A 13,618-nucleotide genomic window follows, 5' to 3' on the forward strand; every position below is an offset into this window, starting at 1 on the left:
TGCTCCCCTAATAAAAATGTCTGAGTTAAACATAACACTGAAAATATGAATATTTCAAATGAAATTATACAAAAATATCATACAATTAAATCAGACTTTTTCCCAATTTGAGCTCTTTAGCTGTTTCGGTAATGAGAAGGCCAAGTGATTTAAAGGGGGTGTTTGAGAATAAGAACCTCATTCTGAAGGCATATAAGTGAATAAATTGACTTAATTTGTGCTCATCTAAGGAATACTCTAGATAATTGGCTGGGGTAGGCCATCACTGTAAAATAAGAATTTGCTCTTATTTGGCTTGCCTAGTTAAATAAAGGTAAAATAAATAATAATAATGCATCATATTGTGTTTTATTCAAATATGTTTGTTTTTTCTAATGATTTTTTAAAATCAAATGACCCAATAATTTAATCCGGATGCATTTCGTTAATGAGAATTTGTTGTAAAAAGTTTCAAAATTCTGGTGAAATTTTTAAATGGATTTAAAATAACACGTTTTCCCAAAAACTAAAGATCTTAGTCCTCAGAATGATAGTTGATTTTTGCAGATGCATCATGGTTTTATAACACAATTTGCTACAGACATTTTAAAATGAGTTTCATGAGAATCACCCAATCGCTGCCAAAAGTGATTCTAACATGTATTTCTTCCACTTTGACATTACAAAGTATTTCTTGTAGATCATTGACAGAAACGGACAATTAAATACATTATAATCCCACTTTTTACACAACAAAATGTGTAAAAAGTCAAGGGGTGTGAATACTTTCTGAAGGCACTGTACAGTAGGTAGCCTTGTAAAGTTTACAGTGTATATTGTGGGCATTTATGTGTATGGTGTATCAGGTGGAGACTATAGGGGATGCGTACATGGTAGCTAGCGGGCTACCCATCAGTAACGGCATGAAGCACGCATCTGAGATTTCTACTATGGCGCTTCACTTCCTGTGTGCCATCAAGCTTTTCAAGATTCGCCACTTGCCTAATCAGAGCTTGTCTCTCCGCATCGGGATCAACTCAGGTCAGTATGTATGAACAACCTGTCAAATCGATTACCCAGACAGCGGCTGTTAGCCATGAAGTAACGAATCCTAACTCGAGATCTGTGTGTATAATTGAAAGGGTGACTGCATTTCCTGATTTGGCACAAAAACAGTGTCTACATATGTGAAAACAGCGCGTTTCTATGATCTGTGGTTAAAAAGATAAGGCCAAAAGAATTGGTCAAATGGTCAAGGTCAAATGGTCATAAGGTCAAATGACATTAAAATGAATAAACTGTGATTTTCAAAACCTGCAATGAGTTTCTAGCCCAAGGAAAGGTATTTTCTTGCTCCCCACATCACCTTGAATCTCATAGTGTTTAAAAATCACAGTTTTTAACTCAATGATTTTTCTACGAAACATAGAAATGCGCCATTTTCACATATTTTCACACTGGTTTGTGCTGGAGATAATGAAAATTATGTTGAAAAGTGATGGAGTTGCCGATGAAGAAATGCTAGCAGCCATGACGGAAGGCAGGCGAGAGTTGTCTTGGGTGTGTTTTTGCCAAAAAAAGAAAGCCAGTAGTGAGTACGGCGAGGTAAGCTAAGCTAGCTTTCCTATGGAGAGAACAAAGTTTTGAAGTTGAGGACTTCTCCCCTCCTGATTGACTCATCATCTCAAGATGGTCAGCTAATTCCGTTCTATGTGTAGGCTAAAGCCTGCGCTGACCCTAAAGCCTGCGCTGACCTTGTGTTTAGCCAAGCTGACAACAGCTAGCTAGCATAGCTTGGTGATAGCTGCAGCTGGCTATTCTATCTAGCTGATATTTCACTGCCAAATCAGTTATGGCAAGATAACAAGAGCCAGTGTCGAATGTGTTTTATAAGACACTCGTTCTATAACACCTTGCTACAAAAGTAGCTTGCAACTTAGTTTCAACGTTTCATCATATCATGTAAATACATGTTACTGTGGAAACGGTATCAACTGTGAGTTGTATGCCTGGTCTTGAGTCAAATCAGTTGTCCAACAACACAATATGCTATGACTGGCTAGGTTTGTCTATTGTCATCTCTCCTTATGTCTGCTGTAAGGTCTTTCCCAGGGGACATATCTCAGAACTACTGATATCTCTACAACAGGTGTAGGCTACATGTGGACATTGCTCAAACATCACCCAGCTTGAGTGTAGATACATTTATTAACAACAACAAAAAATCGATGAGTGTGTTTATGATACAAAGACAAAACATTCTGTGCTGTAAATATCATATTGATGTGCTAATAAAGACAGTATGCCTACACCTACCTAGCAAATAGAAATAAGTTGTGTGTATATGTAACGCCCTGGCCATAGAGAGGGGTTTTTGTTCTTTATTTTGGTTAGGCCAGGGTGTTACATTGGGTGAGCGTTCTATGTTCCTTTTTCTATGTTTTTGTATTTCTTTGTTTTGGGCCGAGTAGGGTTCCTAATCAGAGGCAGCTGTCTATCGTTGTCTCTGATTAGGAATCATACTTAGGGAGCCTGTTTTCCTTTGGGGTTTTGTGGGTGATTGTTTTCTGTATAGCTTCTGTGCCTTATGGAATTGTTCGGTTGTTCTTTTATGTTGCTTGTCATATTTTAGTGTTCAGTTTTCTCATTAAAATGACGGACACTTACCACGCTGCATTTTGGGCCAACTCCCTGTGCTTACAGGAGGCAGCGCAGTACTGGTCAGGCACCGTGTTATGCGGTAAAGCCACGGTGTCCCCAGTACGCGTTGATAGCCCGGAGCGCTACATGCCAGCCCCCCGCAAGTGCCATGCGAGAGCAGGCATCGAGCCAGGACGGATTGTGCCAGCTCAGCGTGTCTGGTCTCCAGTGCGCCGTTTCGGTCCAGGCTATCCTGCGCCGGCTCTGCGCACTGTGTCTCCAGGGCACTGGGAGGGCTCAGTTTGCCCAATGCCTGCGCTCTGCCCGTGCCGGGAAAAAGTGGGCATTCAGCCTGGAGTTTGGGTGGCAAGCCTACGCACCAGAACTCCAGTGCTCCCCCACAGCCCGGTTTATCCTGTGCCTCCTCCTCGGACCAGGCCTCCAGTGGGTCGCTCCAGCCTGGTTTATCCTGTGCCTCCTCCCAGGACCAGGCCTCCTGTGGGTCTCTCCAGCCTGGTCTATCCTGTGCCTCCTCCCAGGACCATGCTGTCACAGTTACCAGCCCTTTCAAGCTTAACATCCGTATCATTTATCGCCCTCCAGGTTCCCTTGGAGAGTTCATCAATGAGCTTGACGCCTTGATAAGTTCCTTTCCTGAGGATGGCTCACCTCTCACAGTTCTGGATGACTTTAACCCCCCCACGTCTACCTTTGACTCATTCCTCTCTGCCTCCTTCTTTCCACTCCTCTCCTCTTTTGACCTCACCCTCTCCCCTTCCCCCCCTACTCACAAGGCAGGCAATACGCTTGACCTCATCTTTACTAGATGCTGTTCTTCCACTAATCTCATTGCAACTCCCCTCCAAGTCTCCGACCACTACCTTGTATCCTTTTCCCTCTCGCTCTCATCCAACACTTCTCACTCTGCCCCTACTCGGATGGTATTGCGCCATCCCAACCTTCGCTCTCTCTCTCCCGCTACTCTCTCCTCTTCCATCCTATCATCTCTTCCCTCTGCCAAACCTTCTCCAACCTATCTCCTGATTCTGCCTCCTCAACCCTCCCTCCTCCCTCTCTGCATCCTTTGATTTTCTCTGTCCCCTATCCTCCAGGCCGGCTCGGTCCTCCCCTCCTGCTCCGTGGCTCGACGACTCACTGCGAGCTCACAGAACAGGGCTCCGGGCAGCCGAGCGGAAATGGAGGAAAACTCGCCTCCCTGCGGACCTGGCATCCTTTCACTCCCTCCTCTCTACATTTTCCTCTTCTGTCTCTGCTGCTAAAGCCACTTTCTACCACTCTAAAGTCCAAGCATCTGCCTCTAACCCTAGGAAGCTCTTTGCTACCTTCTCCTCCCTCCTGAATCCTCCTCCCCCTCCCCCTCCTCCCTCTCTGCGGATGACTTCGTCAACCATTTTGAAAAGAAGGTTGACGACATCCGATCCTCGTTGCTAAGTCAAACGACACCGCTGGTCCTGCTCACACTGCCCTACCCTGTGCTTTGACCTCTTTCTCCCCTCTCTCTCCAGATGAAATCTTGCGTCTTGTGACGGCCGGCCGCCCAACAACCTGCCCACTTGACCCTATCCCCTCCTCTCTTCTCCAGACCATTTCCGGAGACCTTCTCCCCTACCTCACCTCGCTCATCAACTCATCCTTGACCGCTGGCTACGTCCCTTCCGTCTTCAAGAGAGCGAGAGTTGCACCCCTTCTGAAAAAAACCTACACTCGATCCCTCCGATGTCAACAACTACAGACCAGTATCCCTTCTTTCTTTTCTCTCCAAAACACTTGAACGTGCCGTCCTTGGCCAGCTCTCTTGCTATCTCTCTCAGAATGACCTTCTTGATCCTAATCAGTCAGGTTTCAAGACTGGGCATTCAACTGAGACTGCTCTTCTCTGTGTCACGGAGGCTCTCCGCACTGCTAAAGCTAACTCTCTCTCCTCTGCTCTCATCCTTCTAGACCTATCTGCTGCCTTTGATACTGTGAACCATCAGATCCTCCTCTCCACCCTCTCCGAGCTGGGCATCTCCGGCGTGGCCCACGCTTGGATTGCGTCCTACCTGACAGGTCGCTCCTACCAGGTGGCGTGGCGAGAATCTGTCTCCGCACCACGTGCTCTCACCACTGGTGTCCCCCAGGGCTCTGTTCTAGGCCTTCTCCTATTCTCGCTATACACCAAGTCACTTGGCTCTGTCATATCCTCACATGGTCTCTCCTATCATTGCTATGCAGACGACACACAATTAATCTTCTCCTTTCCCCCTTCTGACAACCAGGTGGCGAATCGCATCTCTGCATGTCTGGCAGACATATCAGTGTGGATGACGGCTCACCACCTCAAGCTGAACCTCGGCAAGACGGAGCTGCTCTTCCTCCCGGGGAAGGACTGCCCGTTCCATGATCTCGCCATCACGGTTGACAACTCCCTTGTGTCCTCCTCCCAGAGTGCTAAGAGCCTCGGCGTGACCCTGGACAACACCCTGTCGTTCTCCACTAACATCAAGGCGGTGACCCGATCCTGTAGGTTCATGCTCTACAACATTCGCAGAGTACGACCCTGCCTCACACAGGAAGCGGCGCAGGTCCTAATCCAGGCACTTGTCATCTCCCGTCTGGATTACTGCAACTCGCTGTTGGTTGGGCTCCCTGCCTGTGCCATTAAACCCCTACAACTCATCCAGAACGCCGCAGCCCGTCTGGTGTTCAACCTTCCCAAGTTCTCTCACGTCACCCCGCTCCTCCGCTCTCTCCACTGGCTTCCAGTCGAAGCTCGCATCCGCTACAAGACCATGGTGCTTGCCTACGGAGCTGTGAGGGAAACGGCACCTCCGTACCTTCAGGCTCTGATCAGGCCCTACACCCAAACAAGGGCACTGCGTTCATCCACCTCTGGCCTGCTCGCCTCCCTACCTCTGAGGAAGCACAGTTCCCGCTCAGCCCAGTCAAAACTGTTCGCTGCTCTGGCACCCCAATGGTGGCACAAGCTCCCTCACGACGCCAGGACAGCGGAGTCAATCACCACCTTCCGGAGACACCTGAAACCCCACCTCTTTAAGGAATACCTGGGATAGGATAAAGTAATCCTTTTAACCCCCCCCCCTTAAAAGATTTAGATGCACTATTGTAAAGTGGTTGTTCCACTGGATATTATAAGGTGAATGCACCAATTTGTAAGTCGCTCTGGATAAGAGCGTCTGCTAAATGACTTAAATGTAAATGTAAGTGTAATTTTCAAGTGTAACAGTTCCATGTAGAATAACCCATAAATAACATTATACTGTAGAAGCATGTGTTCTCCTAATATAACAAAGGGAAAATATCATACCTTCATGTATGGTGTCCCGTATAAGACAGGATTTCCCTGACATGTTTGACAATGGTGGTTAGGTGACTTCCAGGACAGATAGTATTTTGACCATTGACCAGATCAAATTCCAATGGGCTACAGTTAGCTGTTGTTAGCAAGGTAGCTAACTAACGTGAGCTATGCACATCTTCCTCTGACATGCTACATCACATTACATGTTAGCTTGATGTATTTAGCTAGCTACAGTATCATTCCCCTTTCATCTGTGGTATCATAGCTAGCTAGCCTGGCTCGCTAGCTAGTACCAGCTATTTACTTACCTAATGTACTCACCAACACTAGTGGTTTGACGGTTGACAGGCAGCAGAAGGGACCGTGTTGTATGTAATCCATTCCTGGCCATCTGTCAATATTGTTGACATGCATTGGAAGTTTGCACCAACTTTATGGAAACCCATTTTCACTCTGATTTTCTGAGCAAAATGTGCGTGCGTTGCACCCATATTCGGGAATTGACAACAAATGTCAACATGGCAGCTGGGGATGGACCACAACGTGTTGTCTCTGGGCAATCGCGCATCATTGGCAAAAGTGGGCATGCAAATAATCCATACCTAACCCGCCAGGTAGTCGTGACAAACTCACTTACAAAAAGCAGTTTTGGACGAGAATTACTTTATGACCAAAATCATCCTATTTACACTTTGTAGTCCATTTGACACTATAATTAATGTTTCGGACTCATATCAATACCACATAGGCTGTTTAAAACCAGAGAAGTTGGTTCTAAGGGGCAGTTAACCTTTAACTTGGACTGTTGCAGGAATCACACATTGATGTCAATGGGACATTTGTGCCAAAAATCTGCAAGTTACTGAGGTGTGTGTGTGTGTGTGTGTGTGCGTGCCTGTGCACGTGTGCAGGTCCAGTGGTTGCTGGAGTGGTGGGCACAACCATGCCTCGCTACTGTCTGTTTGGTGACACAGTGAACACTGCTTCCAGGATGGAGAGCAACAGCCTGCGTGAGTTCCATACACCTGCTCCTGAAACCTAATGGAAAGCTATTTATGTCAATTCAAATGATACTGCATCATCTTAAGCACATTATATTAAGTTTCATTTTGGTGCCTCTGGACTATGTTCAAATTCATAGTTGCCCAACAGGGATCGATAAAGTCATATCAAATTGAATTGAATGTAATTGAATTTCCTCAAACATGGTTTGTGTGTGTGAATAGTGTTGTTTCATCCCAACTCCACTTAGCTGTAGCTCCAGTTTATACTATTGTGTATTCCCCATCCCATACATTGGTAATGATCTTGTTGTATTAGCTACATTACAATAGTTTTTCCCTCCTATTGATTTGATCTGTAAATATTCCACAGCCCTGAAAATCCACATATCCCAGAGCACAGCTGAGATCCTCACTCAGATAGGATCCTTTGAGCTGGAGGAGAGAGGAGACATTGAGATAAAGGTGAACATTTGACCGTTCTGTTTTGTCTCGTGGGTTTCATAACCACGCTTTATAACAATGAAATAATGATGAAACGGGAATTAGTTCAACCATTTATCTGAACGTGCTCATCTCAACACATATTACCCATGATGCTCTGCTTATACAACTATGGTAAGTATGGAGGTGCAAATGGTACAACCTTAATACACAACAACTCCTCCCCTCCTACATGAACTGTAGGGAGAATCTGTTCTAAAAGTCCAAGCTTCTAGGTTCACGCCACTCGTAGGGTAACAGTGGTCAAACTGACTCCCAACAACAATGTCACACACTTGTGTGGGTGCAGTTGAGTCAGTGTCCTGAGAACGTGACTGTGAGCTCCTAGGTATTCAACCAATGATTGGAAGAATGCACATTTGTCCTTACGAACTCCCAGTCCATAGTCATTCAATCTCTGTGAGGTCACATCCAAGTTCTGGAGATGGTCATTTTCGTCCTTTCCAGTCACGAGGATGTCATCCAGGTAGCACTGTACTCCTGGCAATCCACTCAAGAGCTGGTCCATCGCCCTTTGGAACAATGCTGCACACTTGTGATTCCAAACAGTAAACGACAGTACCTGAAGAGCCTCTTGTGTGTTACGACGGTCAGCAGCTCCTTTGACTTTTCATCCACATGCATCTGCAAGTAAGCTTGGCTGAGGTAGATTTTGCTGAACTTTTGACCCCCAGCTAAACCCGCAAAAAGGTTGTTGTGTTATAGCAGATACTGCTCAGTGGACAACACAAGGTTAACTGTAACTTTAAAGTCTCCACATATCCTGATTCTACCATCCTTCTTAAGGACTGGTATTATGGGTGTTGCCAATTCACTCACGCTTACTGGCATCGACTTTTGGTCTGATAGCATACGGTATGGGTCGTACTTTCAGAATCTTTGGTTTACTGTCTGGCTTAATGCTAAGCTTCACTGTAATGTCTTTCATGTTACCCAGCTCTCCATTAAAGACTTATCCATGTTTCTATAAGATGGAGGGTAGGCTTGTGTCTCCGTGTGTCATTGTACGCCAGTCCAGTGTGATTTTCTCCAGCCACGAACATCCCAGTAGTGATGGATAGTCTCTTTTCACGATGTAGTGGCAGCTTTTCAGTATGTCCGTTTAACTGAAGTGTGACCCCAGTGATGGTTATCACTGCGACAGATTCATCTGTGTAAGTCTTAACACGATGTGTGCTGGCAGAAGTGGAACGTATTTCAGTGTCTTTTTGTAGACTGTGCCTGACACGAGATAGAGCTGCCCCTGTGTCAAGCTCCATACGCACCAGCTGCCCCTCTAGCAAGGGAGAGACATAGTAGCAATGCGGCCCCCCAGCAATGGTCAGTATATTCAGTGGGACTTCCTTGTCTGATGAGTCACTCACCTCAGTGTTCTCCAGATCGATAGCGTGAACTTGTCTCTTTCTTTTGTTGGAATGTCTCTTTCTTGTATTCAGTCTTTCATGTTTTCTCAGAGTTCTTTTTGTTGCCCTTTTTACCACAAGCTCGGCAATCCATGTCCTTACATCAGCATGTAGACGCCTGATCTCCCGCTTTGCCACAGCGGAAACATATACCTTGATTTCCCTGTCTCTGATTTTTAGTTGAAACTGTGCACTTTTCCCAATGAACTCAACTGCTGAGCCTCTTTAGCAGCTAGTTCCCTGGACACCCCGACTTCAATAGCATTTGCCAAGGTCAGGTTACTTTCAATCAATAGTCTCTTGTGTAGCTTCACTGTGTATCCCACATACTAGTCTGTCTCTAATGGTGTCATTTAGAACATAATTAAACTCAGTGCTCTGATAGGTTTAGGCTCCACAGAAGAAATCAGGAAGAGGGAGAATCAGGGACAATGTTTGCTGCTGCATTAAATACACTTTCAGCAATAACTAGTGGTTTTATGGAAACGGGCCTTTCAGTATTTCCACAAAATCCCAATATGTCTGTAACGGCTGTCTTCTGTAGAAATGGACCAAGGCGCAGCAGGTATGTGAATACTCATCTTTAATTAAAATAAAGGAGTAGAGCATCCACTTAACAATACAAACAAAGTGACAACAGCTACAGTTCTGCAGGCACACAACACGCAGTGCAAAAACAACTACCCACAAAACCAAGTGACAAACATACTCCTACATATATGACTCCCAATCAGGAACAACGATCCCCAGCTGTTCCTGATCAGGAGTCACAAGACCAACACAGAACACAAGACTGCCACGTCCTGACCCCAAAACTACAACAACAGCTCCATCTGCTGGTCAGGACGTGACAGTACCCCCCTCAAGGTGCAGACCCCGGAATGCACCTAACAACGAAAAAAACACCAACAAACAAAATCCCCAACAAAACCCATAAACAATAACCCCTAAACAATAAGGGAGGGAAGGGAGGGTGGCTGCCGTCACCGACGGCACTGTGCTATACACCCTCCCTCCCCAACCCACCTATCCTGGAGGTGGCTCCGGTGCAGGACGTGGACCCTGCTCCACCCTCGGCGTCGCCCACTTTGGTGGAGCCGATAGCTGCACCAGGCAGACGGACCCCTCGAGCCGGGCCGGAGGACAGGAGGGCCCCTCGGGCTGGGCCGGGGGACAGGAGGGCCCCTCGGGCTGGGCCGGGGGACAGGAGGGCCCCTCGGGCTGGGCCGGGGACAGGAGGGCCCCTCGGGCTGGGCCGGGGAGCAGGAGGGCCCCTCGGGCTGGGCCGGGGAGCAGGAGGACCCCTCGGGCTGGGCCGGGAGCAGGAGGGCCCCTCGGGCTGGGCCGGAGAGCAGGAGGGCCCCTCGGGCTGGGCCGGAGAGCAGGAGGGCCCCTCGGGCTGGGCCGGAGAGCATGCGGGCCCCTCGGGCTGGGCCGGAAGGCATGCGGGCCACTCGGGCTGGGCCGGAAGGCATGCGGACCACTCGGGCTGGGCCGGAAGGCATGCGGGCCACTCGGGCTGGGCCGGAAGGCATGCGGGCCACTCGGGCTGGGCCGGAAGGCATGCGGGCCACTCGGGCTGGGCCGGAAGGCATGCGGGCCACTCGGGCTGGGCCGGAAGGCAGGAGGACCACTCGGGCTGGACCGGAGGGCAGGAGGACCCCTCGGGCTGGACCGGAGGGCAGGAGGACCACTCGGGCTGATCCTGACAGGCCGGGCACCCTGGCAGATCAGGGCAGGCGGGCACCTCTGGCAGAACCGGGCAGTCTGGCCACTCTGGCAGAACAGGGCAGTCCGGCCACTCTGGCAGAACAGGGCAGTCCGGCCACTCTGGCAGAACAGGGCAGTCCGGCCACTCTGGCAGAACAGGGCAGTCCGGCCACTCTGGCAGAACAGGGCAGTCCGGCCACTCTGGCAGAACAGGGCAGTCCGGCCACTCCGGCAGAACAGGGCAGTCCGGCCACTCCGGCAGTTCAGGGCAGTCCGGCCACTCCGGCAGTTCAGCGCAGTCCGGCCACTCCGGCAGTTCAGCGCAGTCCGGCCACTCCGGCAGTTCAGCGCAGTCCGGCCACTCCGGCAGTTCAGCGCGAGTCCGGCCACTCCGGCAGTTCAGCGCAGTCCGGCCACTCCGGCAGTTCAGCGCGAGTCCGGCCACTCCGGCGACTGTTGACTGGCGGGCAGCTCCGACGACTGTTGACTGGCGGGCAGCTCCGACGACTGTTGACTGGCGGGCAGCTCCGACGACTGTTGACTGGCGGGCAGCTCCGACGACTGTTGACTGGCGGGCAGCTCCGATGACGACTGTTGACTGGCGGGCAGCTCCGATGACGACTGTTGACTCCTGATGCGTGGGGCAGGTATTGGACGTACCAGCCTGGAGACACGCACCTCCATGCTAGTGTGTCTAGCGGGAAACACCGGACCGAAAGGGCGCACTGGCGGTCTTGAGTGCAGGGTTGGCATCACCCCTTCCGGCTCGATGCTCCCCTTGCCCTGGCACCTGCGGGCGCTGGTACTGGGCGCACTGGGCTGTGCGTCCGTATAGGCGAGATGGTGCGCACCTCAGCGTAACATGACGCCCTCCACCTCGTACGCACCGCCCTGTAGTCACGGGTAGCTGGCTTACGGCTCTTCCCTGGCCTGGCCAAACTACCCGTGTGCCCCCCCCCCAAAAAAAATCTTGGGGCTGCCTCTCGGGTTCCCTTAGCTCCCTTAACTTGTCCGCCCAGAATTTTCTTTCGTCCTGCCAGGTCCATTCTTCCATTTCCTTCTCCTGTGGCTTCCTCCTCTTCTGCTGCTTGGTCCTTTGGTGGTGGGTAGTTCTGTAACGGCTGTCTTCTGTGGAAATGGACCAAGGTGCAGCAGGTTGCGTGTTCATCATGATAATTTATTAAATAAACGTGAACACGGGAAAGACAATAAACAAAAGAGAACGACAGACCGACAGTTTTACAGGCTAAGTACTTACATACAGCAGTGCAAAATCAACTACCCACAAAACCAAGTGACAAACATACTCCTACATATATGACTCCCAATCAGGAACAACGATCCCCAGCTGTTCCTGATCAGGAGTCACAAGACCAACACAGAACACAAGACTGCCACGTCCTGACCCCAAAACTACAACAACAGCTCCATCTGCTGGTCAGGACGTGACAATGTCTTATTACCTGGCCTGTCTGTAGCAGGCTGCATATTAAATTGGCCCCATTACACCAAAAAATGTAGGTACAATTTTGTCCTCATCAGTAGCTAGGTTCCCATCCAGTTGGCGACAGATTTTTACGCGAATATTCTAGGATATGCATAAAGAAAATAAGTGCATTTTCCCGCCAGTGGTACTGTATGATTCCACCAAATAGACTTGTTGCAGATAAACATTTGTGAGTGATGACGTTTTCATGTACCGAATAAAAATCTAACGTTTTGCCACAAAATGTTTGCGCTAAATAGCAAATGTGCCTACTCTGGTCTTGGCACCTGCGCTCTAGCCAACAGCTTGCAGATTCAGTGCGGGTAAGCTGTGCGGTGTCAAATTCTTGAAAATGATCAGACCAAGGCGCAGCGTGAGTATAGTTCCACATATTTATTTAAGTGAAACTAACAAAACTTACAAAGACCGTGAGGATGTAGTGCCCAAACACAGGTGGGGAAATAGCTACCTAAATATGATCCCCAATCAGAGGCAACGATAAACAGCTGCTTCTAATTGGGAACCATATTAGCACCAACATAGAAATAGACATACTAGATCACCCCCTAGTCACGCCCTGACCTACTACACCATAGAGAACCAAGGGCTCTCTATTGTCAGGGTGTGACAGTACCCTGCCCCCCCAAAGGTGCGGACTCCGGCCGCAAAACTTGAAACCAAATGGGGAGGGTAGGGGGGTGATTAGTGTCGGTGGCGGTTCCGGTGCAGGTCGTAGCCCCCGCCCAGACCCCGGATCCGGCCATCACGCCGGGCTGAACGCCGTGCCTGGACATCGGCACAAAGGAAGACTCCGGCCATGGAGCTGGGTTGGACGCCGTGCCTGGACTGGGCACCGGCGCAAAGGAGGACTTCGGCCCTGGAGCTGGGTTGGACGCCGTGCCTGGACTGGGCACCGGTGCGCAAAGGAGGACTTCGGCCCTGGAGCTGGGTTGGACGCCGTGCCTGGACTGGGCACCGGCGCAGAGGAAGGCTCCCACCCTGGAGCTGGACTGGACGCCGTACCTGGACTGGGCACCGGTGCAGAGAAAGGCTCCCGCCCTGGAGATGGACTAGACGCCGTGCCTGGACTGAACACCTGCGCAGAAGAAGGCTCCGGCCATGGAGCTGGACTGGACGCCGTGCCTGGACTGAGCACCGGCGCAGAAGAAGGCTACAGCCTTGGAGCTGGACTGGACACCGTGCCTGGAAGCTCCGGACCGTTGACCGTCGCTGGAAGTTCCGGACCGGGGACGGTCGCTGGAGGTTCCGGACCGGGGACCGTCGCTGGAGGTTCCGGACCGGGGGCCGTCGCTGGAGGTTCCGGACCGGGGGCCGTCGCAGGAGGTTCCGGACCGGGACCGTCGCAGGAGGTTCCGGACCGGGGATCGTCGCAGGAGGTTCCGGACCGGGGACCGTCGCAGGAGGTTTCCGGACCGTGAAACGTCGCAGGAGGTTCTGGACCGGGAAACGTCGCCGGAAGCTCCGGACTAGGAAGCGTCGCCAGAAGCTCCGGACTGGGAAACGTCGCCGGAAGCTTCCGTCTGCCGCCAAGGAAGGGTTTCGCATCCACCCA

At 50.2% G+C, this 13,618-nt stretch overlaps 1 protein-coding gene across 1 annotated transcript in view; it reads left to right on the forward strand.

The window, feature by feature from the left end:
* gucy2g (guanylate cyclase 2g) overlaps positions 1-13,618 on the forward strand; it is a 91,192-nt gene that overhangs the window by 69,802 nt on the left and 7,772 nt on the right. The window contains exons 18-20 of the mRNA XM_045701910.1: positions 846-1,020; positions 6,853-6,951; positions 7,316-7,407. Coding sequence (XP_045557866.1) covers positions 846-1,020; positions 6,853-6,951; positions 7,316-7,407 — 366 coding nt within the window. The remainder of the gene's footprint in view (positions 1-845; positions 1,021-6,852; positions 6,952-7,315; positions 7,408-13,618) is intronic.

This window comes from Salmo salar, chromosome ssa19 (genome assembly GCF_905237065.1).
Source record: "Salmo salar chromosome ssa19, Ssal_v3.1, whole genome shotgun sequence".
In the NCBI taxonomy this organism is placed as follows: domain Eukaryota; kingdom Metazoa; phylum Chordata; class Actinopteri; order Salmoniformes; family Salmonidae; genus Salmo; species Salmo salar.